The 27,936-nt window shown below is 39.6% G+C and overlaps 1 protein-coding gene across 5 annotated transcripts in view; it reads left to right on the forward strand.

Moving 5' to 3' along the window:
* Window positions 1-27,936, forward strand: part of ACOT7 (acyl-CoA thioesterase 7) — a 65,101-nt gene that overhangs the window by 13,790 nt on the left and 23,375 nt on the right. For 2 of the 5 annotated variants that reach the window (XM_067472856.1, XM_067472851.1), the window contains exons 2-8: window positions 12,974-13,091; window positions 13,497-13,653; window positions 15,361-15,452; window positions 15,668-15,782; window positions 15,914-15,928; window positions 17,859-17,945; window positions 26,614-26,730. In XM_067472856.1, the coding sequence (XP_067328957.1) occupies window positions 12,978-13,091; window positions 13,497-13,653; window positions 15,361-15,452; window positions 15,668-15,782; window positions 15,914-15,928; window positions 17,859-17,945; window positions 26,614-26,730 (697 nt within the window). In that variant the 5' untranslated portion in view covers window positions 12,974-12,977. Of the gene's footprint in view, window positions 1-10,020; window positions 10,097-12,700; window positions 12,748-12,973; window positions 13,092-13,496; window positions 13,654-15,360; window positions 15,453-15,667; window positions 15,783-15,913; window positions 15,929-17,858; window positions 17,946-26,613; window positions 26,731-27,936 lie in introns of those variants that run through there. The other 3 variants (XM_067472854.1, XM_067472853.1, XM_067472852.1) reach the window with 3 other exon arrangements.

The raw sequence follows: 27,936 nt of genomic DNA on the forward strand, positions 1-27,936 counted from the left end.
AGAGGGGCTCACCTGGGGATCCCTCTCCCATACCTGGGCAACAGGTGAAGATGATGAAAGCATGGAGGTGCTTTGGGGCCAAAATCCCCGCATTCAACGGCAGGTAATTACATAATAAATCTGATTTATTATGTAATTAATTGGATTTTTAAAATAGTTTTAATTGAAAACTAATTGAATTATATATTGTTATTTATTTATTCAATCTTTGGAATAGTTGCACTGCTATTATTATTATTATTATTATTATTATTATTAGTTGCTTTTAGTATTGTGCGCTGCTTTGAGTTCCTCGTGAGATAAAAGCACTATTATTACTATTATTATTATTATTATTATTATTATTATTATTAGTTGCTTTTAGTATTGTGCGCTGCTTTGAGTTCCTCGTGAGATAAAAGCACTATTATTACTATTATTACTATTATTACTATTATTATTATTATTAGTTGCTTTTAGTATTGTGCGCTGCTTTGAGTTCCTCGTGAGATAAAAGCACTATTATTACTATTATTATTATTATTATTAGTTGCTTTTAGTATTGTGCGCTGCTTTGAGTTCCTCGTGAGATAAAAGCACTATTATTACTATTACTATTATTATTATTATTATTAGTTGCTTTTAGTATTGTGCGCTGCTTTGAGTTCCTCGTGAGATAAAAGCACTATTATTACTATTATTATTATTATTATTATTAGTTGCTTTTAGTATTGTGCACTGCTTTGAGTTCCTCGTGAGATAAAAGCACTATTATTACTATTATTATTATTATTATTATTAGTTGCTTTTAGTATTGTGCACTGCTTTGAGTTCCTCGTGAGATAAAAGCACTATTATTACTATTACTATTATTATTATTATTATTAGTTGCTTTTAGTATTGTGCACTGTTTTGAGTTCCTCGTGAGATAAAAGCACTATTGTTACTATTATTACTATTATTATTATTAGTTGCTTTTAGTATTGTGCGCTGCTTTGAGTTCCTCGTGAGATAAAAGCACTATTATTACTATTACTACTACTATTATTATTATTATTAGTTGCTTTTAGTATTATGCGCTGCTTTGAGTTCCTCGTGAGATAAAAACACTATTATTACTATTATTACTGTTATTATTATTAGTTGCTTTTAGTATTGTGCGCTGCTTTGAGTTCCTCGTGAGATAAAAGCACTATTATTACTATTATTATTATTAGTTGCTTTTAGTATTGTGCGCTGCTTTTGAGTTCCTCGTGAGATAAAAGCACTATTATTACTATTATTATTACTATTATTAGTTGCTTTTAGTATTGTGCGCTGCTTTGAGTTCCTCGTGAGATAAAAGCACTATTATTACTATTACTACTACTATTATTATTATTAGTTGCTTTTAGTATTGTGCGCTGCTTTGAGTTCCTCGTGAGATAAAAGCACTATTATTACTATTATTATTATTATTGGTTGCTTTTAGTATTGTGTGCTGTTTTTGAGTTCCTCGTGAGATAAAAGCACTATTATTACTATTATTATTAGTTGCTTTTAGTATTGTGCGCTGCTTTGAGTTCCTCGTGAGATAAAAGCACTATTATTACTATTATTATTATTATTATTAGTTGCTTTTAGTATTGTGCACTGTTTTGAGTTCCTCGTGAGATAAAAGCACTATTGTTACTATTATTACTATTATTATTATTAGTTGCTTTTAGTATTGTGCGCTGCTTTGAGTTCCTCGTGAGATAAAAGCACTATTATTACTATTACTACTACTATTATTATTATTATTAGTTGCTTTTAGTATTATGCGCTGCTTTGAGTTCCTCGTGAGATAAAAACACTATTATTACTATTATTACTGTTATTATTATTAGTTGCTTTTAGTATTGTGCGCTGCTTTGAGTTCCTCGTGAGATAAAAGCACTATTATTATTATTATTATTATTATTATTAGTTGCTTTTAGTATTGTGCGCTGCTTTTGAGTTCCTCGTGAGATAAAAGCACTATTATTACTATTATTATTACTATTATTAGTTGCTTTTAGTATTGTGCGCTGCTTTGAGTTCCTCGTGAGATAAAAGCACTATTATTACTATTACTACTACTATTATTATTATTAGTTGCTTTTAGTATTGTGCGCTGCTTTGAGTTCCTCGTGAGATAAAAGCACTATTATTACTATTATTATTATTATTGGTTGCTTTTAGTATTGTGTGCTGTTTTTGAGTTCCTCGTGAGATAAAAGCACTATTATTACTATTATTATTAGTTGCTTTTAGTATTGTGCGCTGCTTTGAGTTCCTCGTGAGATAAAAGCACTATTATTATTATTATTATTATTATTATTATTATTATTATTATTGAGGGAGATAAATTCAAGATATCGTGTTGTTGTGGTTCTTGCTGTTGTTGTTATTAGGTGGACACCTAGCCTGATCTTAGTCACATTAGGTTTAGGAATTAGTTTATTATTATTATTATTAATAATAATAATAATAATAATAATAATAATAAATGCAGGATATGTTGTTGTTGTTGTTAGAAAGACTCATAGCCTGGTCTAAATCACATTACGATTAGGAATTATTTTGCGTAATAATAATAATAATAATAATAATAATAATGTGGGAGGAAGAGAAATGAAGGATTTGTTGTTGTTATTGTTGTTGTTGTTAGATAGACTCATAGCCTTGTCTAATTATTATTATTATTATTATTAAACTTTATTTGTACCCCGCTAGCATCTCCCAGAGGATTCGATGCGGCTTACAACAAGCCGAGGCCACAACAATACAACAATACAATATAATAATAATAATAATAATAATAATAATAATAATATATTATAATAATATAATATTCATACAACAATACGATATAATAATGATGATGATGATGATGATGATGATGTGGGAGGAAGGATATGTTGTTGTTGTTGTTGTTAGATAGGCTCATAGCCTGGCCTAAGTCACATTATGTTTAGGAATTATTTTGCATAATAATAATAATAATAATAATAATAATAATGTGGGAGGAAGATAAATGAAGGGTATGTTGTTGTTGTTGTTAGATAGGCTCATAGCTTGGCCTAAGTCACATTATGTTTCGGCTACGAGTCTATCTAACAACAACAACAACAACAACATATCCTTCTTTTATCTTCCTCCCTTATTATTATTATCATTATTATGCAAAATAATTTCTAAACATAATGTGACTTAGGCCAGGCTATGAGCCTATCTAACAATAATAACAACATATCCTGCATTTATTAATATTATGCAAAATAATTCCTAATCATAATGTGATTAAGTCACATTATGATTAGGAATTATTTTGTGTAATAATAATAAATGCAGGATATATTGTTGTTTTTGTTAGATACTCATAGCCTGACCTAAGTCACATTATGTTTAGGAATTATTTTGCATAATGTTAATAAATGCAGGGTGTGTTGTTGTTGTTGTCGTTAGATAGGCTCATAGCCTGGCCTAAGTCACATTATGTTTTACTAATATACTAGTGTTATACTAATATACTAAATATACTAATAATTCGATACAACAGAAAATCCGACCCAAAATTTACAATAGAACATTGGCAATTCCAAAAATTAGTCACAATAAAATCCAACAACCAATTCGACACAAAATTGACAAGGAAACATTGGCAACTTCAAAACAATCTCCTGACAAGGTACAGCTGAGGTGCCAGGATGGTGGCAGGTTAAAAGTGGTGCTGCTTAATGCCAGGTCAGTGAATGGGAAAACTTTTATTATTCAAGACCTAATCCTTGAAGAATGGGCTGATCTGACTTGCATAAGAGAGACCTGGTTGGACGAGGTGGGTGGGGTGATTCTCTCCCAGCCTTGTCCGCCAGGCTACTCTGTGCAGCACCAACCAAGACCTGGAGGGCGGGGAAGCGGAGTCACAGTGGTCTATAAGGATGTTATCTACCTGATCAGGTGCCCCATCCCACAGTTGTCTTCCTTTGAGTGTATCGGCATTAGGATTGGTGACCAGGACAGGATAGGGATTCTGTTCGTGTACTGACCACCTCGCTGCACTAGAGTCTCCCTACCTGAGCTAGCAGGAGTGATGTTGGACATGGCTTTGAATTCTCAACGGCTTTTGGTGCTTGGAGTCATCTTCCTTTGAGTGTATCAGCATTAGGATAGGTAACCGGGACAGGATAGAAATTCTGTTAGTGTAACGACCACCCCGCTGCACTAGAGTCTCCCTACCTGAGCTAGCAGGAGTGATCTCGGACATGGCTTTGAATTCTCAACGGCTTTTGGTGCTTGGAGTCATCTTCCTTTAAGTGTATCGGCATTAGGATAGGTAACCGGGACAGGATAGGAATTCTGTTAGTGTACCGACCACCCCGCTGCACTACAGTCTTCCTACCTGAGCTAGCAGGAGTGATCTCGGACATGGCTTTGAATTCTCAATGGCTTTTGGTGCTTGGAGTCATCTTCCTTTGAGTGTATCGGCATTAGGATAGGTGACCGGGACAGGATAGGAATTCTGTTAGTGTACCGACCACCCCGCTGCACTACAGTCTCCCTACCTGAGCTAGCAGGAGTGATGTCGGACATGGCTTTGAATTCTCAATGGCTTTTGGTGCTTGGAGTCATCTTCCTTTGAGTGTATCGGCATTAGGATAGGTGACCGGGACAGGATAGGAATCCTGTTCGTGTACCGACCACCCCGCTGCACTAGAGTCTCCCTACCTGAGCTAGCAGGAGTGATCTCGGACATGGCTTTGAATTCTCAATGGCTTTTGGTGCTTGGAGTCATCTTCCTTTGAGTGTATCGGCATTAGGATAGGTGACCGAGACAGGATAGGAATTCTGTTAGTGTACCGACCACCCCGCTGCACTACAGTCTCCCTACCTGAGCTAGCAGGAGTGATCTCGGACATGGCTTTGAATTCTCAACGGCTTTTGGTGCTTGGAGTCATCTTCCTTTGAGTGTATCTGCATTAGGATAGGTAACCGGGACAGGATAGAAATTCTGTTAGTGTATCGACCACCCCGCTGCACTACAGTCTCCCTACCTGAGCTAGCAGGAGTGATCTCGGACATGGCTTTGAATTCTCAACGGCTTTTGGTGCTTGGAGTAATCTTCCTTTGAGTGTATCGGCATTAGGATAGGTAACCGGGACAGGATAGGGATTCTGTTCGTGTATCGACCACCCTGCTGCACTACAGTCTCCCTACCTGAGCTAGCAGGAATGATGTCGGACATGGCTTTGAATTCTCAACGGCTTTTGGTGCTTGGAGTCATCTTCCTTTGAGTGTATCGGCATTAGGATAGGTGACGGGGACAGGATAGGAATTCTGTTAGTGTACCGACCACCCCGCTGCACTACAGTCTCCCTACCTGAGCTAGCAGGAGTGATCTCAGACATGGCTTTGAATTCTCAACGGCTTTTGGTGCTTGGAGATTTCAATGTTCATGCCGAGACCTCCCTGTCAGGTGCGGCTCAGGACTTCATGGCCGCCATGGCAACCATGGGCCTGTCCCAATTAGTATCTGGTCCCACCCATAGTGCCGGACACACATTGGATTTGGTTTTTTGCCAGGGATGGGAAGAAGGTGGCGGGGTGGAGGAGCTGACCATCGCTCTATTGCCATGGACCGATCACCACCTGATCAGGTTTAGACTTACTGTGCCTCTTAGCCTCCGCAGGGGTGGTAGACCCATTAGAATGGTCTGCCCCAAGAGACTTATGGATCCTAATGGCTTTTTGATGGCTCTTGGGGAGTTTCCCACCTCCTTGGCAAGTGACTCTGTCGATGCTCTGGTCTCGCACTGGGACAGTGAGATGACTAGGGCAATTGATACAATCGTTCCGGAGCGCCCCCTTTCGAGTAACCGAACTAAACCTGCCCCTTGGTTCACTGATGAGCTGGCAGTGATGAAGCGAAAGAGGAGGAGGCTAGAGTGTGTGTGGCGTCGGGAACCTTCCAAATCAACCCAAACAAATCTGAATACCTTTCTAAGGTCCTATGACGTGGCAATAACGGCGGCACAGAAATCATTTCTTGCTGCCAATATTGCATCTGCAAAGAACCGTTCGGCTGAACTATTCCGAGTCATCAGAGGACTGTTAAACCCTCTGCTGTGAAGTATTTGCTCGATTCTTTGCAGATAAAATTGCGCTGATTCGGTCTGAATTCGACGTTATGTTAACAGCAGTCTCTGAGGATGTAACACGAGCACCTGCGAAGGAAGGAAGGAGAGAAGGAAAGGAAGGAAAAGGAGCGATGGAAGGAGGGAAAGAGGTAGAGAAGGAAGGAGAGGAAGGGAAGGAAAGACAGAAGGAAGGATGGAAACAAAAAGCGAAGGAAGGAAGGTAGAGAAGGAACGAGAAAGAGGAAAAGAAAAAGGGGGAAGGCAAGAAAGAGGAAGAGAAGAAAAGAAGGAGAGAAGGAAAGGGAGCGATGGATGGAGGGAAAGAGGTAGGAAAGGAAGGAAGGAGAGGAAGGGAAGGGAAGAAGGAAAGACAGAAGGAAGGAAGGAGGTAGAGAAGGAACGAGAAAGAGGAAAAGAAAAAGGGGGAAGGCAAGAAAGAGGAAGAGAAGAAAAGAAGGAGAGAAGGAAAGGGAGCGATGGATGGAGGGAAAGAGGTAGGAAAGGAAGGAAGGAGAGGAAGGGAAGGGAAGAAGGAAAGATAGAAGGAAGGATGGAAACAAAAAGCGAGGGAAAGAAAGAGGCGGAAAAGGAAATAGAAAGAGGAAAAGAAAAAGGGGGAAGGAAAGAAAGAGGAAGAGAAGAAAGGAAGGAGAGAAGGAAAGGGAGCGATGGAAGAAGGGAAAGAGGAAGGGAAGGGAAGAAGGAAAGATAGAAGGAAGGATGGAAACAAAAGCGAGGGAAGAAAAGAGGCAGAGAAGGAAAGAAAGGAAAAGAAAAAGGGGGAAGGAAAGAAAGAGGAAGAAAAGAAAGGAATGAGAGAAGGAAAGGGAGCGATGGAAGGAGGGAAAGAGGAAAGGAAGGAAAGAAGGAAAGATAGAAGGAAGGACGGAAATAAAAAGAGAAGGAAAGAGAAAAAGAAAAGGGGGAAGGAAAGAAGGAGGTAGAGAAGGAAGGAGAGAAGAGAGTGATGGAAGGAAGGAAAGAGGTAGCTAAGGAAGGAAGGAGAGGAAGGGAAGCAAAGAAGGAAAGACAGAAGGAAGGATGGAAAAAAAGCAAAGGAAGGAGTGAAAGAGGCGGAGAAGGAAGAAAGGCGAGAAAGGGAAGGAAAAGAAAAAAAGGGGAAGGAAAGAGGGAGAAAAAGAAGGAAGAAGGATAGAAGAAAAGGGAAGGAAAGAGGGAGTGAAAGAAGGAGGAGAAAGAGGGAGGGAAGGTTGGCCACAGCAACGTGTGGCGAGAACAGCTAGTATTTGAGTGTATCGGCATTAGGATAGGTGACCGGGACAGGATAGGGATTCTGTTAGTGTACCGACCACCCCGTTGCACTACAGCCTCCCTACCTGAGCTAGCAGGAGTGATCTAGGATATATTGATAATAATAATTTGTATTATTAAAATAAATGGAAGTAATACAAATAATTCCCAAAATTATGATAGAACCAATTTGGAAATGACATGAATGACCCAGGAACTAAAGGCGTGTTGCGTCGTGTGCCATGCCCTCCCTCTCCTTTGGCCTTTCACCTATTTGGATACCTGTCTTGGGTTTTTGCGGAAACATTCAGTTCCAGGACTTTGCCCCAAAGGCACGTTTTCCAGGTAGAAGTGAGTCATGCTTTACCTTTTTTTTCTATGCAAATACTGCCTTCGTTTGGCTCCCTTTCGTGCTAGTGAGTCCCTTCAAGGCATGGGAGTTCTGTGTGGGAAGTTTGGCCCAATTCTTTTGTCGGTGGGGATCAGAATGCTTTGATTGTAGGTGAACTATAGATCCCAGCGTCTACAACTCCTAAATGTCAAGGTCTATTTTCCCCAAACGTCACCAGTGTTCACATTTAGGCATACTGAGCATTCATGCCAAGTTTGGTCCAGATCCATCATTGTTTGAGTCCACATTACTCTCTGGATGTAGGTGAACTACAACTCCCAAACTCAAGGTCAATGCTCACCAGATCCTTCTAGTGTCTTCTGTTGGACATGGGTGTCCTGTGTGCCAAGTCTAGTTCAATTCCATCGTTGGTGTTCAGAATGTTCTTTGATTGTAGGTGAACTATAAATCCCAACAACTACAACTCCCAAACTCAAGGTCAATCATCACCAAATCCTTCCAGTATTTTCTGTTGGTTGTGTGCCAAGTTTGGTTCAGTTCCATTGTTGGTGGAGTTCAGAATGCTCTTTGAGTGTAGGTGAACTATAAATCCCAGTAACTGCAACTCCCAAATGTCAAGGTCAATATTCCCCAAGGTCCATCAGTGTTCACATTTATGCATATTGAGTACCAAGTTTGGTCTAGATCCATCATTGTTTGAGTACACAGTGCTCTTTGGATGTAGGTGAACTACAACTCCCAAACTCAAGGTCAATCGTCACCAAACCCAGTATTTCCTGTTGGTTGTTTGCCAAGTTTGGTTCAATTCTGTCGTTGGTGGAGTTCAGAATGCTCTTTGAGTGTAGGTGAACTATAAATCCCAGCGACTACAACTCCCAAATGTCAAGGTCAATTTCCCCCAAGGTCCATCCGTGTTCACATTTATGCATATTGAGTATTTGTGTCAAGTTTGGTCCAGATCCATCGTTGTTTGAGTCCACAGTTCTCTCTGGATGTAGGTGAACTACAACTCCCTAACTCAAGGTCAATCATCACCAAACCCTTCCAGTATTTCCTGTTGGTTGTGTGCCAAGTTTGGTTCAATTCTGTCGTTGGTGGAGTTCAGAATGTTCTTTGATTGTAGTGAACTATAAATCCCAGCAACTACAACTCCCAAATGTCAAGGTCTACTGAATGTAGGTGAACTACAACTCCCAAACTCAAGGTCAATCATCACCAAACCCAGTATTTTCTGTTGGTTGTGTACCAAGTTTGGTTCAATTCCATCATGGGTGGAGTTAAGAATGCTCTTTGATTGTAGTGAACTATAAATCCCAGCAACTACAACTCCCAAATGTCAAGGTCTATTTTCCCCAAGGTCCACATTTGGACATACGGAGTATTAGTGCCAACTTAAGTCCAGATCTATCATTGTTTGAGTCAACAGTGCTCTCTAGATGTAGGTGAACTACAACTCCCAAACTCAAGGTCAATGCCCACCAAATCCTTCTACTGTTTTCTGTTGGTCATGGGCGTCCCCAAGGTCCATCAGTGTTCACATTTGTGCATATTGAGTATTCATACCAAGTTTGGTCCAGATCCATCATTGTTTGAGTACACAGCGCTCTTTGGATGTAGGTGAACTACAACTCCCAAACTCAAGGTCAATCCTCACCAAACCCTTCCAGTATTTCCTGTTGGTTGTGTGCCAAGTTTGGTTGAATTCTGTCATTGGTGGAGTTCAGAATGCTCTTTGATTGTAGGTGAACTATAAATCCCAGCAACTACAACTCCCAAATCTCAAGGTCTACTGAATGTAGGTGAACTACAACTCCCAAACTCAAGGTCAATCCTCACCAAACCCAGTATTTTCTGTTAGTTGTGTGCCAAGTTTGGTTCAATTCCGTCATTTGTTGGAGTTCAGAATGCTCTTTGATTGTAGGTGAACTATAAATCCCAACAACTACAACTCCCAAATGTCAAGGTCTACTGAATGTAGGTGAACTACAACTCCCAAACTCAAGGTCAATGCTCACCAAACCCAGTATTTTCTGTTGGTTGTGTGCCAGGTTTGGTTCAATTCCATCATTGGTGGAGTTCAGAATGCTCTTTGATTGTAGGTGAACTATAAATTCCAGCAACTACAACTCCCAAATTTCAAGGTCTATTTTCCCTAAGGTCCCTCCCTTTTCTGGAGATCCCTCCCTCTTCCCTTCCTTCCTTCCTGCTTTGGGTACCAGGCCGAAAGCCCATCATCCTCCTCCGATGGCACAATGCCGCCTAAGGAGTGGAAGGACCAGTTTGGTTGGCCCATAACTCTCCTTCGAGGGAGGCAGAGGCATCTTCCGCATTGTTTGCGCCTCCGCCTGGGATGAAGGATGGAAACCCGGCTGATCCAGTAGGTCTTGGTCTCCATTTGGGGTCGGAGCAAGGGGAGGGCACTGGGAGCACTGGTAAGCTCCAGAAGTGGTTCTGGATTGGAGATGGTCTCCTCAATTAGATCTAGATTGGAAGTGGTCTTCAGAATTGGTTCTGGATTGGAGATGGTCTCCTCAATTAGATCTCGATTGGATCTAGATTGGAAATGGTCTTCAGAATTGGATCTAGATTGGAAATGATATTCAGAATTGGATCTGGATTGGAAATGGTCTTCAGAATTGAATCTGGATTGGAGGTGGTATCCTCAATTAGATTTTGATTGGATCTAGATTGGAAATGGTCTTCAGAATTAGATCTGGATTGGAGATGGTCTCCTCAATTAGATCTAGATTGGAAGTGGTCTTCAGAATTAGATCTGGATTGGAGTTGGTCTCCTCAATTAGATCTAGATTGGAAGTGGTCTTCAGAATTGGATCTGGATTGGAGGTGGTCTCCTCAATTAGATCTCGATTGGATCTAGATTGGAAATTGTCTTCAGAATTGGATCTGGATTGGAAACGATCTCCAAAAGTGTATCTGGATTGGAAGTGGTCTTCAGAATTGGCTCTGGAGTGGAGATGGTCTCCTCAATTAGATCTTGATTGGGTCTAGATTGGAAATGGTCTTAGGAATTGGATCTGGATTGGAGGTGGTCTCCTCAATTAGATCTCGATTCGATCTAGATTGGAAATGGGCTTCAGAATTGGATCTGGATTGGAGATGGTCTCAATTAGATCTCGATTGGATCTAGATTGGAAATTGGCTTCAGAATTGGATCTGGATTGGAAATGATCTCCAAAAGTGGATTGGGATTGGACATGGTCTCCAGAATTGGGTCTGGATTGAAATGGCCTCCAGAATTGGATGAACATTGGAGATGATCTCCACAAGTGGATCAGGAGTGGATCTGGATTGGAAATTGTCTCCAGAATTGGATTGGGATTGGATCTGGATTAGCGATGGCCTCTAAAAGTGGGTCAGGATTGGATCAGAGTTGGAAATGGTCTCCAGAATTGGATCAGGATTGGATATAGCCTCATTATAAATGGCAGTTCCTAATGGGTTCTGTCATAACAATAACCAAGAATGAAATAATAATGAAATTTTCAAAGTTGTGTTAGTGTTGCTCAAGTTCTGCTGGTGAAAATTTCAGAACTCTAACAAAAGTTTCAAAATTTCATTATAAATGGCAGTTCCTAATGGGTTCTGTCATAAAAATAACCAAGAATGAAATAACAATGACATTTTGAAAGTTGTGTTAGTGTTGCTCAAGTTCTGGTGGTGAAAATTTCAGAACTCTTACAAAAGTTTCAAAATTTCATTATTAATGGCAGTTCCTAATGGGTTCTGTCATAACAATCACCAAGAATGAAATAACAATGACATTTTGAAAGTTGTGTTAGTGTTGCTCAAGTTCTGGTGGTGAAAATTTCAGAACTCTTACAAAAGTTTCAAAATTTCATTATTATTTCATTCTTGGTGATTTTTTATGACAGAACCCATGAGGAACTGCCATTTATAATGAAATTTCCAAAGATTTGTTAGAGTGCTGAAATTTTCACCACCAGAACTTGAGTTTTGTAAGTACTTTAGAAGCATTTAGAACCTACAAGGAGGTAGGGGAGAAAGGAAGGAAGGAGAAAAAAGAAAGGGAATGAGGAAGACAGCAGGGAGGGAGTTGGAAAGGAAGGAAAGATGAAGGAAGGAGGAGAGGAAGGAAGGAGAAAGAAAGAAAGGAAATGAAGACAGCAGGGAGAGAGAGAGAAAAGGAAGGAAAGGTGAAGGGAAGGAAGGAGAAAGAAAGAAAGAAAAAAAGAAAGAAAGAAAGAAAGAAAGAAAGGGAATGAGGAGGACAGCAGGGAAGGAGAGAAAAAAGGAAGGAGAGAGGGAGGAGAGAAGGAAGGAAGGAGAGTGAAAGAAAGGAAGGAAGGGAATGAGGAGGACAGCAGGGAGGGAGAGAGAAAAAAGAAGGAAAAGAGGGATGGAGGAGAGAAGGAAGGAAGGAGAGTGAAAGAAAGAAAGAAAGAAAGAGAATGAGGAGGACAGCAGGGAGGGAGAGAAAAAAGGAAGGAAAGGAGGGATGGAGGAGAGAAGGAAGGAAGGAGAGTGAAAGAAAGAAAGAAAGAGAATGAGGAGGACAGCAGGGAAGGAGAGAAAAAAGGAAGGAAAGGAGGGATGGAGGAGAGAAGGAAGGAAGGAGAGTGAAAGAAAGAAAGAAAGAAAGAAAGAAAGAGAATGAGGAGGACAGCAGGGAGGGAGAGAAAAAAGGAAGGAGATAGGGAGGGGAAGAGGAAGGAAAGGATTGAAGGTGCGGAGAAAGGAAGGAAGGAGAAAAGGAAGGAAAGCAATGAAGGAGGACAGCAGGGAAGGAGGAAGGAGGAGAGAAAAGGAGGAAGGAAGGAAGGAAGGAAGGAAGGAAGGAAGGAAGGAAGGAAGGAAGGGAAAAAAAAGAGAATGAAGGGGGACAGCCGGGAGGGTGGGAGAAAAGGAAGGAAGGAAAGGAGGGTGGGCAGGAGGGAGAAAGGAAGGAGAAAAGGAAGGAAGGAAACGAGGAGGGAGAAAGAAAGGAAGGAAGAAAAAAAGGAAAGAAAGAAAGGGAATGAGGGAGAAAACAGGAAGGAAGAAATCAAGGTTAGGAAAAGAGGGAGGGAGAAAAGGAAAGGAAGGAAGGGGAAAAAAAGGGAAGGAGAGAGAAAAGAAGGGAAGGAGGGTGAGAGGAGGGGAGAAAAGGAAGAAAGAAAAGAGGAAAAGAAGACAAAAATAAGGGGGGGGGGGGGGAAAGGCCGGAAACAGAGAGGGAGGGGATTCCTAAAGCATGGAATTAACTCCGGAATCTCGTCTCCTTCTCCGTTGGCAGGATCATGGGGCCGGACGACGCCAACATTGCGGGCAACGTCCACGGCGGGACCGTCCTGAAGATGATCGAGGAGGCCGGAGCCATCATCAGCACCCGCCACTGCAACACCCGGCCCGGGGTATGACCTCCAGTTGACCAGCAGGTGGCAGTGTTGGGTTATTCAAAACAGGGATGGCAATGTGTGGGCGAAATGTCAGGAGAGAGTGCTTCTGGGACAGCCCAGAAGGCGATGTTTTGTCAAAATGTGGGTGAAATGTCAGAAGAGAGTGCTTCTGGGACAGCCCAGAAGGCGACGTTTTGTCAAAGTGTGGGCGAAATGTCAGGAGAGAGTGCTTCTGGAACTCGGCCAGAAGGCGATGTTTTGTCAAAGTGTGGGCGAAATGTCAGGAGAGAGTGCTTCTGGAACACGGCCAGGCAGCCCAGAAAGCTCACAGCAACCCAGGGATGTTGTTGTTGATGAGGATGAGGATGATGATGATGGCGGCACCTTGATCCCCCCCTTCTTGCCTTTCCTCCCCGGCAGGAGCGTTGCGTGGCGGCCTTGGCCCGGGTGGAGCGCACGGACTTCCTGTCCCCGATGTGCATCGGCGAGGTGGCCCACGTCAGCGCCGAGATCAGCTACACCTCCAAGCACTCCGTGGAGGTCCAGGTCAACGTGGAGTCCGAGAACATCCTCAACGGTCAGTAGTTATTTATTTATCGATCTATTTATTATTTATTTATTGACGACATTTCTATGCCGCCCTTCTCACCCCAAAGGGGACTCAGAGCAGCTTACAAGGTATATACATGCAATATATTATTATTATTATATATTATTAAAATATATTACATACAATATATTATTAATATATTATCATTACATACAATATATTACTAATAATATATTATTATTACATACAATATATTACAATATATTACTAATAATATATTATTATTACATACAATATATTACTAATAATATATTATTATTACATACAATATATTATTATCACCCCAAAGGGGACTCAGAGCGGCTTAAAGGTTAATAAATACATGCAATATATTATTATTATATATAACATACAATATATTATTAATATATTATTTTTACATACAATATATTATTATTACATACAATATATTACTAATAATATATTATTATTACATACAATATATTATTATCACCCCGAAGGGGACTCAGAGCGGCTTAAAGGTTAATAAATACATGCAATATATTATTATTATATATAACATACAATATATTATTAATATATTATTTTTACATGCAATATATTATTATTACATACAATATATTACTAATAATATATTATTATTACATACAATATATTATTATCACCCCGAAGGGGACTCAGAGCGGCTTAAAGGTTAATAAATACATGCAATATATTATTATTATATATAACATACAATATATTATTAATATATTATTTTTACATACAATATATTATTATTACATACAATATATTACTAATAATATATTATTATTACATACAATATATTATATATTATTATTATATATTATTAGCGTAGTACAATATCAGTTTTAAATATTGCTTTATTGTTCTATATCAATTATACTGTAACATCAAATCATCCGGGCAACGTCCCCTGGGCAACGTCCTTGCAGACGGCCAATTCTCTCACACCAGAAGCGACTTGCAGTTTCTCAAGTCGCTCCTGACACGACCAAAAAATTTAGTAATATTATATGTAATATAGATATATAATCATAATATCATATTATTATTATTAGTATTATATTGCATTACATTATAATATTATAAATATTATATGTATATCAATAAATATTATTATATAAATAATATTGTATAAATAATATTATTCTAATATTATTTTAATATTATTCTAATAACATTATTCTAATAGTATTCTAATATTATTTTAATATTGTTTTCTAATATTCTTCTAATAATATTCTAATAATATTATATTATTCTAATATTATCCTAATAATATTATTCTAATATTAGAGTAATATTATTATTCTAATATTCTTCTAATAATATTCTAATAATATTATTCTACTATTATTATCCTAATAATATTATTCTAATATTATTATTCTAATATTATTTAATATTATTCTCATATTATTCTAATATTATTCTACTCTTATTCTAATGATGTTATCCTAATAATATTATTATAATATTTTTATTATTATAATTGTAATATTTTTCTAATAATATTATTCTACTCTTCTGATATTATTATTTATTTTAATATTATTCTAATAATATTCTACTACTGTTATTTGAATAATATTATCTTAATAATATTATTTTAATATTATTCTAATAATATTCTTCTAATAGTACTAACTAATGATAATAATCTATTGGAAATGCCTTTCTCCTCCCTAGGGGCCAAGCGACTTACCAATAAGGCGACCTTGTGGTACGTCCCGCTGTCCCTCAACAACGTCCACAAAGTCCTGGAAGTCCCTCCGATCCAGGTAAGGCACGCTCAATACAGCCAAAGAACGGGACCTCCAAGGGTCATCTAGTCTCACCCTTTGTTGTTTTCTGTGTCGTGTCTAGAAAGGCAAGGAGAAGGGTGTGTGTGTGCTTTCTAAGCTGGAGATGATAAAGTTATAGAATGGAAGGGTCCCCCCTACAATTCTAGTCCACGGTTCAATCTGTCTGAGCAGATGGCCATACCTTATTTCAGTTTGTAGGGAAGGAGCAGGAGGAAGAGGGCCGGCGGCGCTACGAGGAGCAGAAGATGGAGCGGATGGAGACCAAAGAGCGGAACGGAGACATCATCCTGCCCGTCATTAACCCAGGTAAAGGCATTGTGAAGATATCTATATATGTATATATATATATCTCCCTTTTTGTGGCCCATTTCGACTCTGAATCCAAGCTCGAAGCTTATCTTCTCTCTTTCTCTTCTCCATTTTTTGCTGCCAAACAGACAGGCAAAGGAAAGGTGAGTCTCTCAAAGCAGGAAACCACTATTAGGTGTATTATTATTATTATAATATTTATTATTATTATATAACTATTATTATTGACCTTATTTATTTTTATTATTATTATTATTTGCATTATTCTCTGTTATTACTATTGTCGATCTTATTCTCTATTATTTTTGGTATTTTTCTCTAACAGTAATTATTTTCTATTAGTAGTAATTAATAATAATATAGAAAAATACCAATAATAACAGAATAATAATAATAGAAAATAATATCAATAATAAGTAATTATTTTCTATTAGTAGTAACAGTATTGGTATTCTCTATTTATTAGTATTAGTATTATTATCTATTATCAATATTTTCTATTCTTATTTCTATTCTTATTATTGATATTATTTTCTATTCTTATCAGTATTTTTCTGTTATTATAATTGGTATTATTTTCTATTCTTATTATTATTCTCTGTTATTATTGGTATTATTTTCTATGCTTATTATTGGTATTTTTCTCTAACAGTAATTATTTTCCATTAGTAGTAATAGTATTGGTATTCTCTGTTTATTAATATTAGTATTATTATCTATTATTATCAATATTATTTTCTAGTCTTATTTTCTATTCTTATCAGTAATTTTCTATTATTATAATTGGTATTATTTTCTATTCTTCTTACTCTCTATTATTATTGGTATTATTTTCTCGTCTTGGGATGGTGATTGTTGTGTTTGTGCACATGTCTGTTTTTGTTTTTAATGTTGATGCGGTCAATAGACTATTCAATAAACTTTGCTTTTGGTATGATTTTCTATAGTTATTATTGGTATTTTTCTATATTATTAATATTATTTTCTATTATTATTTTCTATTATTAGTATTTTCTTTCATTATTGGTATTTTTCTATATTATTAATATTGTTTTCTATCATTATTATTATTATTATTTTCTATTATTAGTATTTTCTTTCATTATTGGTATTTTCTATATTATTAATATTGTTTTCTATCATTATTATTATTGGTATTATTTTCTATCATTATTGGTACCTTTCTAAATTATTAATATTGTTTTTTTCTGTTATTATTATTGGTATTATTTTCAATCATTGTTGATATTAGTATTTTTCTACATTATTACTACTTTCTATTATTATTATTGGTATTGTTTTCTATCATTGTTGGTCTTTTATATTATTATTAATAATGTTTTATATTATTATTATTGGCATTTTCTATCATCATTATTATTGTAATTTTTCTATATTAATAATAATATTGTTTTTTATTATTGTTATTGGTATTATTTTCCATCATTATATTTAGTATTTTTCTATATTATTATTAATATTGTTTTCTATTATTATTGGTATTGTTTTCTATCATTATTATCTATATTATTGTTCTTGTTTTCTATTATTACTATTGGTATAATTTTTATCATCATTATTGGTATTCTATATTATGATTGCTTTCTATTATTATTATTATTATTATTGGTATTATTTTCTATCATAATTGGTATTTTTCTATATTATTTTTAATATTATTTTCTATTATTATTGGTATTATTTTCTATCATCATTATTGGTATTTTCCTATATTATTATTAACATTATTTTCTGTTATTATTAATAGCCGTGATTATCATGCATTGCTGTGGCCCAGTCTGTGTATATGTGTTTTGTGTGTATATATATGCATATACGTGTGTATGTATATTTGTGTATGTGTGTATATACTATATATCTGTGTTTGTGTATATATGTGTTATTATTTCAGTTTTTACTATATAGTTATTCGCTGCATTGCATTGGAAAGAATGGTGCAGTTGCAAAAAGTTGGGTCAAGAACTGAGAACCCCTTTGAAGGACATTTATTTACCAATGACCACTGTGGAGGACCACTTTTTGACCACGTTTGGTGGTTTTCTTTCCCCGCAGAGCCCTACACGGTGGGCTACAGCCAGTCCAGCCTCATCCACCTGGTTGGGCCCTCGGACTGCACGATGCTTGGATTCGTCCACGGAGGTAGGCCCTTCCCCATTGTATATCTTATCATAATAATAATGATGATAATGGTGATGATGATGATTATGATTATGATTATGATTGTAATTGCAAGGCTGGCAAAGACGTATCTGAATAAATCAATAAAAATAATAATATAATTATAATATAATGTATATATATATATATATAATATAATTATAAGATAATTAATATATATAATTAATATATAATTATAATATAATTAATATAATTATAATATATGGTTATAATATAATTATAATATAATATCCATCCATTCATCCATCTATCATCTGGTCTATCTATCATCTTCTCTGTCTATCCGTCCATCATCTTGTCTGTCTATCTATCTATCTATCTATCTATCTATCTATCTATTTATCGTCTTGTCTGTCTGTCTATCCATCTATTTATTTATCACTAGCTTGGGGACCCGGTGCTGCCCGGGTTATTAGAGAAAGTGGGTAATGGTGGTTCTGTATGCCAAATTTGGTCTTTATTGGTCATTGGATGATGGTTGCATTGTTTTCAGGAAGTGAGTGAAGGTACTTGAAGTGCCATCATCCATGGTGCGCCCTTCTCCAAACAGCAGCAGGATATAGAGTGGGTCATGGGGGCTCTGTGTGCCAAGTTTGGTCTTTATCAGCCATTGGATGAGGGTGGTAGTGGTTTCAGTAAGTGAGTGAAGGTAATGCAAGTCCCATCATCCAAAGTCCATCCTCCTTCAAACTGCAGCAGGATGTAGAGTGGGTCATGGGGGCTCTGTGTGCTAAGTTTGGTCTAGATTGGTCTATGGATGAGGGTTGCAGCAATCTTGGGAAGGAAGTGGAGGTACTTGAAGTCCCATCATCCATGGTCTGTCCTCCTCCAAACTGCACCAAGATGTAGAGTGGGTCATGGGGGCTCTGTGTGCTAAGTTTGGTCTTGATCAGTCATTGGATTAGGGTCACAGTGGTTTCAGTAAGTGAGTAAACATACTGCAAGTCCCATAATCCATGGTCCATCCCCAGCCAAACCACACCAGGACATAAAGTGGGTCATGAGAGGTCTATGTGCCAATTTTGGTCCTGATCAGTCATTGGATGAGGTTAACAGCGGTCTCAGAATGCGAGTGATGGTACTGCAAGTCCCATCATCCATGGTTCATCCTCCTCCAAACTGCAGTAGGATGTCGAGTGGGTCTTGTGTGCTCTGTTTGCAAAGTGTGGTCTGTATTGGTAATTTTCTGACAGAGCCCCTGGCCTTTCCTTTCCTCTCTTTGTCGTCTTGGAATCTTGGAATTGAGGCTGGCCAATCAGAGACCATATACAAATTTCCTTCTGTCATGTCCCTGTTACTGTCATGAACCCTTTTCTCCACCAGGGGCTCCTGTTGAAGCAGGCCAATCAGGGATCATATGCAAATAGCACCACAGCAGCAGCCAGTCAGAATCTTGGAACTTTCAGGCTGGCCAATCAGAAAGCCGGCACATACACCGCCACACATCCGCCGCATACAAGTTTTGACTTTTATTATATACTAGCTTGGGGACCTGGCGCTGCCCGGGTTATTAGAGAAAGGAATTGTATATCAAGGTTGGTGTTTATCAGTTATTTATATGGCTCGCAGTGGTCTCAGGAAGTTCGTGAAGGTACTGCGAGTCCCATCATCTGTGGTCCATCGTCCTCCAAACTGCACCAGGATGGAGAGAGGGTCATGGGGGCTCTGTGTGCTAAGTTTGGTCTGGATCAGTCATTGGATGAGGGTCACAGCAGTCTCAGAAAGTGAGTTAAGGTACTGCAAGTCCCATCATCCATAGTCTCCCTCAAACATCACCAAAATGTTGAGTTGGCCATGGGGGCTCTCTGTGCCAAGTTTGGTCTTTACTGGTATTCGGATGAATGTCACTGTGGTTTCAGGAAGTGAGTGAAGGTACTGCAAGTCCCATCATCCATTGTCCGTCCTCCTCCAAACAGCACCAGGATGTAGAGTCTCTCATGGGGGCTCTGTGTGCCAAGTTTGGTCTTGATTGGTTATTAGATGAGGGTTGCAGCAGTCTTGGGAAGTGAGTGGAGGTACTTGAAATCCCATCATCCATAGTCTGTTCTCCCCCAAACCTCACCAGAATGTTGAGTTGGCCATGGGGGTTCTGTGTGCCAAGTTTAGTCTTCATCAGTCATTGGATGAGGGTCTCAGTAGTTTCACTAAGTGAGTGAAGGAACTGCAAGTCCCATCGTCCATGGTGCATCATCCTCCAAACTGCACCAGGATGTAGAGTGCATCATGGAGACCCGGTGTGCCAAGTTTGGTCCTTATCAGAAATTGGATGATGGTTGCAGTGGTCTCAGGAATTGAGCGAAGAGACTGCAAGTCCCATAATCCATGCTCGATCCATAGTCAAACCACACCATGGTGTAAAGTAGGTCATGAGAGGTCTATGTGCCAAGTTTGGTGTTGTTCAGTCATTATTGAGGGTCGCAGCAGTCTCGGAAAGCGAGTAGAGGTACTTCAAGTCCCATCATCCATGGTATGCCCTACTCCAAACCGCAGTAGGATGTAGAGTGGGTCATGGGGGCTCTGTGTGCCAAGTTTGGTTTTGTTCGGACATGAGATTAGGGTTGCAGCAGTCTTGGGAAGAGAGTGGAGGTACTTGAAGTCCTATCATCCATGGTCTGTCCTCCTCGAAAGTACACCAGGATGTAGAGTGGGTCATGGGGACTCTGTGTGCCAAGTTTGGTCTTGATCAGTCATTGGCAAGGGTCTCAGTGGTCTCAGGAAGTGAGTGAAGTGACTGCAAGTCCCATCATCCATTGTCAAATTCTTCCAAACCGCACCAGGATGTAGAGTGGGTTATGCGGGCTCTCTGTGTAAATTGTGGTCCTGATCCATCATTGTTGGCAGTTATAATGGTTTTAGGAAGGGAGTGCAGGTATTGCAAGTCCCATCGTCCATGGTGCATCTTCCTCCAAGCTGCACCAGGATGTAGAGTGTGTCATGGAGACTCAGTGTGCCAAGTTTGGTCTTTATCGGTAATTGGATGAGGGTTGCAGTGGTCTCAAGAATTGAGCAAAGGTACTGCAAGTCCCATAATCCATGGTCCATCCCCGGCCAAACCACACCAGGACGTAAAGTGGGTCATGAGAGGTCTATGTGCCAGGTTTGGTCCTGATCAGTCATTGGATGTGGTTAACAGCGGTCTCAGAATGTGAGTGATGGTACTGCAAGTCCCATCATCCATGGTTCATCCTCCTCCAAACTGCAGTAGGATGTCGAGTGGGTCATGGGGGCTCTGTGTGCCAAGTATGGTCTGTATTGGTAATTGTCTGACTCCGCCCCCTCTGGCCTTTTCCTTTCCTCTCTTTGTCATCTCGGAATCTTGGAATTGATGCTGGCCAATCAGAGACCATATGCAAATTTCCTTCTCATGTCCCCGTTTCTGCCATGAACTCTTTTCTCCACCAGGGGCTCCTATTGAAGCTGGCCAATCAGAGACCATATGCAAATAGCACCACTGGGGCAGCCAATCAGAATGTTGGAACTTTCAGGCTGGCCAATCAAAACGCTGGCACATACTCCTCCCGTCGCACCGCCACACTTTTGTCCGCCGCATACAAACTTTCACCTTTATTATATACATAGACTAGCTTGGGGACCCGGCGTTGCCCGGGTTATTAGAGAAAGTGGGTAATGGTGGTTCTGTATGCCAAGTTTGGTCTTTATTGGTCTTTGGATAATGGCTGCATTATTTTCAGGAAGAGAGTGAAGGTACTTGAAGTCCCATCATTCATGGCCCATCCTCCTACAAACAGCAGCAGGGTATAGAGTGGGTCATGGGGGCTCTGTGTGCCAAGTTTGGTCTTTATCAGTCATTAGATGAGGGTGGCAGTGGTGTCAGTAAGTGAGTGAAGGTACTCCAAGTCCCATCATCCAAAGTCCATCCTCTTTCAAACAGCAGCAGAATGTAGAGTGGATCATGGGGGCTCTATGTGGCAGGTTTGGTCTTGATTGATCATTAGAAGAGGGTTGCAGCAATCTTTGGAAGGGAGTGGAGGTACTTGAAGTCCCATCATCCATGGTCTGTCCTCCTCCAATCTGCACCAGGATGTAGAGTGGGTCATTGGAGCTCCATGTGCCAAGTTTAGTCTTGATTAGTCATTGGCGAGGGTCTCAGTGGTCTCAGGAAGTGAGCAAAGGTACTGCAAGTCCCATCATCCATCTCCAATTTTTTCCAAACAACACCAGGACGTAACGTGGGTCATGAGAGGTCTATGTGCCAAGTTTGGTCTTGATCCGTCATTGGATGAGGTTTGCAGAGGTCTCAGAATGTGAGGGAAGGTACTGGAAGTTCCATCATCCATGGTCCACCCTTCTCCAAAACTGCAGCAGGATGTAGAGTGGGTCATGGGGGCTCTGTGTGCCAACTGTGGTCTTGATTGGTCATTAGATGAGTTTTGCAGCATCTTGGGGAGTGGAGGTACTTGAAGTCCCATCATCCATGGTCTGTCCTCCTCCAAACTGCACCAGGATGTAGAGTGGGTCATTGGAGCTCCATGTGCCAAGTTTAGTCTTGATGAGTCATTGGCGAGGGTCTCAGTGGTCTCAGGAAGTGAGTGAAGTGACTGCAAGTCCCATTATCCATTGTCAAATTCTTCCAAACCACACCAGGATGTAGAGTGGTCATGCTGGGTCTCTGTGTAAATTGTGGTCCTGATCCATCATTGTTGGCAGTTGTAATGGCCTTAGGAAGGGAGTGCAGGTATTGCAAGTCCCATCGTCCATGGTGCACCCTCCTTCAAACTGCACCTGGATGTAGAGTGCGTCATGGAGACTCAGTGTGCCAAGTTTGGTCTTTATCGGTAATTGGATGAGTGGTCTCAGGAATTTCGCAAAAGTACTGCAAGTCCCATAATCCATGGTCTATCCCCAGCCAAACACACACCAGGACGTAAAGTGGGTCATGAGAGGTCTATGTGGCAAGTTTGGTCCTGATCAGACATTGGATGAGGTTAACAGCGGTCTCAGAATGTGAGTGATGGTACTGTAAGTCCCATCATCCAAAGTCGATCCTCCTTCAAACTGCAGCAGGATGCTGAGTGGGTCATGGGGGCTCTGTGTGCCAAGTTTGATCTTGATCAGACATTAGATGAGGGTTGCAGCTGTCTTGGGAAGGGAGTGGAGGTACTTCAAGTCCCATCATCCATGGTCTGTCCTCCTCAAAAGTGCACCAGAATGTGGAGTGGGTCATGGGGACTCTGTGTGCCAAGTTTGGTCTTTATCGGTAATTGGATGAGGGTTGCAGTGGTCTCAAGAATTGAGCAATGGTACTGCAAGTCCCATAATCCACGGTCCATCTCCGGCCAAACCACACCAGGACGTAAAGTGGGTCATGAGAGGTCTATGTGCGAAGTTTGGTCCTGATCAGTCATTGGATGAGGTTAACAGCGGTCTCAGAATGGGAGTGGTGGTACTGCAAGTCCCATCATCCATGGTTCATATTCCTCCAAACTGCAGTAGGATGTAGAGTGGGTGATGGGGGCTCTGAGTGCCTATTTCGGTCTGTATTGGGGGTGTTCTGACCCAGCCCCCGGCCTTTCCTTTCCTCTCTTTCTCATCTCGGAATCTTGCATTTGAGGCTGGCCAATCAGAGACCATATGCAAATTTCCTTCTGTCATGCCCCGTTTCTGCCATGAACCCTCTTCTCCACCAGGGGCTCCTATTGAAGCTGGCCAATCAGAGACCATATGCAAATAGCAGCACAGCGGCAGCCAATCAGAACGCTGCCACATATTCCTTCCGCCCTTCCTCTGTCCGATACAAACACTCTTCTTTATTATATACTAGCTTGGGGACCCGGCGTTGCCCGGGTTATTAGAGAAAGTGGGTAATGGTGGTTCTGTATGCCAAGTTTGATCTTTATTGGTCTTTGGATAACGGCTGCATTATTTTCAGGAAGTGAGTGAAGGTACTTTAAGTCCCATCATCCATGGGCCATCCTCCTACAAACAGCAGCAGGATATAGAGTGGGTCATGGGGGCTTTGTGTGCCAAGTTTGGTCTTTATCAGTCATTAGATGAGGGTGGCAGTGGTGTCAGTAAGTGAGTGAAGGTAGTGCAAGTCCCATCATCCAAAGTCCATCCCCTTTCAAACTGCAGCAGGATGTAGAGTGGATCATGAGGGCTCTGTGTGCCAAGTTTGGTCTTGATCGGTCATTAGAAGAGGGTTGCAGCAATGTTTTGAAGGGAGTGGAGGTACTTGAAGTCCCATCATCCATGGTCTGTCCTCCTCCAAACTGTAGCAGGATGCAGAGTGGGTCATTGGAGCTCCATATGCCAAGTTTAGTCTTGATTAGTCATTGGCGAGGGTCTCAGTGGTCTCAGGAAGTGAGCAAAGGTACTGCAAGTCCCATCATCGATCTCCAAATTTTTCCAAACAACACCAGGACGTAAAGTGGGTCAAGAGAGGTCTATGTGCCAAGTTTGGTCTTGATCCGTCATTGGATGAGGTTTGCAGAGGTCTCAGAATGTGAGTGAAGGTACTGGAAGTCCCATCATCCATGGTGCACCCTTCTCCAAAACTGCAGCAGGATGTAGAGTGGGTCATGGGGGCTCTGTGTGCCAAGTTTGGTCTTGATCGGACATTAGGTGAGGGTTGCAGCAGTCTTGGGTAGTGGAGGTACTTGAAGTCCCATCATCCATGGTCTGTCCTCCTCGAAAGTGCACCAGGATGTAGAGTGGGTCATTGAAGCTCCATGTGCCAAGTTTAGTCTTGCTGAGTCATTGGCGAGGGTCTCAGTGGTCTCAGGAAGTGAGTGAAGTGACTGCAAGTCCCATCATCCATTGTCAAATTCTTCCAAACCGCACCAGGATGTAGAGTGAGTCATGTGGGCTCTCTGTGTAAATTGTGGTCCTGATCCATCATTGTTGGCAGTTATAATGGTCTTAGGAAGGGAGTGCAGGTATTGCAAGTCCCATCGTCCATGGTGCATCCTCCTTCAAACTGCACCTGGATGTAGAGTGCGTCATGGAGACTCAGTGTGCCAAGTTTGGTATTTATTGGTAATTGGATGAGGGTTGCAGTGGTCTGAAGAATGAGCAATGGTACTGCAAGTCCCATAATCCACGGTCCATCCCTGGCCAAACCACACCAGGACGTAAAGTGGGTCATGAGAGGTCTCTGTGCAAAGTTTGGTCCTGATCAGTCATTGGATAAGGTTAACAGCGGTCTCAGAATGTGAATGGTGGTACTGCAAGTCCCATCATCCATGGTTCATAGTCCTCCAAACTGCAGTAGGATGTCGAGTGGGTGATGGGGGCTCTGTGTGCCTATTTCGGTCTGTATTGGGAGTGTTCTGACCCAGGCCCCTTTGGCCTTTCCTTTCCTCTCTTTCTCATCTCGGAATGTTGGAATTGAGGCTGGCCAATCAGAGACCATATGCAAATTTCCTTCTGTCATTCCCCGTTTCTGCCATGAACCCTCTTCTCCACCAGGGGCTCCTATTGAAGCTGGCCAATCAGAGACCATATGCAAATAGCACCACAGCGGCAGCCAATCAGAACGCTGCCACATACCCCTTCCGCCCTCCGCACCTCTGTCCTTCCCATACAAACAAACACTCTTCTTTATTATATATATAGATATAGATATATAATATTATATATATATATATAATATAAGAATATATAATATATATATATTTATATATAATATAAGAATATATATATAATATATATATATATATATATATTATATATATATATAAGAATATATTTTATATATATATATATATATATATATATAATAAGAATATATATATATATATATATATATATATATATATATATATAAGAATAATAACAATATAGTATATGATATATAATATTTACGGTACAGAATATTAATATGATAATGACATTATAAGATAATATAAACTATAATAAATATAATAGAATAATAATAATATATAATAATAATGTATAATATGTCCCTTCAGGGAGATAGAGCGGAATATAAATAAATTTTTATTGTTATGTATAATAAGAATAATAATTGTCATGTATTATCATTATAGTAATAATATAATAATAATTGTCATATATTATAATAATAATAATAATAAAATAATTGTCATGTATCATCATTATAACAATATAATAATATATAATATATGATAATATACAACTATATATATATATATATATATATATATATATATATATGTATGTATGTATGATAATATACAACAAGGGAGCCCCTGGTGGTGCAGTGGGTTAAACCGCTGAGCTGCTGACCTTGCTGACCAAAAGGTTGGTGATTTGAATCTGGCGAGTGGGGTGAGCTCCCGCTGTTAGCTCCAGGTTCTGCTCACCTAGCAGTTCAAAAACATGCAAATGTGAGTAGATCAGTAGGTACTGCGCTGATGGGAAGGTAATGGCGCTCCATGCAGTCATGCCGGCCACATGACCTTGGGGGTGTCTATGGACAACGCCGGCTCTTTGGCTTAGAAATGGGCAACCTTTACCTACTATACAACAATATATAATATATTTCACCCAGGACTTGACATAAGGCCATGGGATCCTGGGAGTTGTAGTTTGGCCCTCTTGAGCGGAGAAGGATGGGGACTTTGGGAAACTGCAGCTCCCAGGTTCGAATCCCGCTCTTTTGTTGTTGTTGTTGTGATTGTTGCAGGGGTGACCATGAAGCTGATGGACGAAGTGGCCGGGATCGTGGCTGCCCGCCATTGCAAGACCAACATTGTGACGGCCTCCGTGGACGCCATCAACTTCCATGAGAAGATCAAGAAGGGTGAGCAGGCACGCCAGGACAGGCCCCCCCCCTCCTCTCTCTCTGTCCATCCATCCGTCCATCCATCCATCATCTTGTCCATCTATCTATCATCTTGTCTATCTATCCATCTATCTATTGATCTATCATCTTGTCTGTCCATCCATCCATCATCTTATCTATCTATTTATCTATCATTTTGTCTGTCTGTCCATCCATCCATCATCTTGTCTATCTATCCATCCATCTATTGATCTATCATCTTGTCTGTCTGTCTATCCATCATCTTGTCTATCTATCTATCCATCTATCTATTTATCTATCATTTGTATCCATCATCTTGTCTATTTATCTATCATTTTGTCTCTCTGTCCATCCATCCATCCATCATCTTGTCTGTCTGTCTATCTATCTATCTATCTATCTATCTATCTATCTATCTATCTGATTATCTGTCTGTCTATCTATCTATCTATCTATCTATCTATCTGATTATCTGTCTATCTATCTATCTATCTATCTATCTATCTATCTGATTATCTGTCTATCTATCTATCTATCTATCTATCTATCTGATTATCTGTCTGTCTATCTATCTATCTATCTATCTATCAATCTATCTGATTATCTGTCTATCTATCTATCTATCTATCTATCTATCTATCTATCTATCTGATTATCTATCTATCATCTGTCTGTCTATCTATCTATCTATCTATCTATCTATCTATCTGATTATCTGTCTATCTATCTCTTCATCTATCTATCTATCTATCTATCTATCTGATTATCTGTCTGTCTATCTATCTATCTATCTATCTATCTGATTATCTATCTATCATCTGTCTGTCTATCTATCTATCTATCTATCTATCTATCTATCTGATTATCTGTCTATCTATCTATCTATCTATCTATCTATCTGATTATCTGTCTGTCTATCTATCTATCTATCTATCTATCTATCTGATTATCTATCTATCATCTGTCTATCTATCTATCTATCTATCTATCTATCTATCTATCTGATTATCTGTCTATCTATCTCTTCATCTATCTATCTATCTATCTATCTATCTATCTATCTATCTGATTATCTATCTATCTATCTATCTATCTATCTATCTATCTATCTGATTATCTGTCTGTCTATCTATCTATCTATCTATCTATCTATCTATCTATCTGATTATCTATCTATCATCTGTCTGTCTATCTATCTATCTA

This window comes from Anolis sagrei, chromosome 13 (assembly GCF_037176765.1).
Source record: "Anolis sagrei isolate rAnoSag1 chromosome 13, rAnoSag1.mat, whole genome shotgun sequence".
Taxonomy (NCBI): domain Eukaryota; kingdom Metazoa; phylum Chordata; class Lepidosauria; order Squamata; family Dactyloidae; genus Anolis; species Anolis sagrei.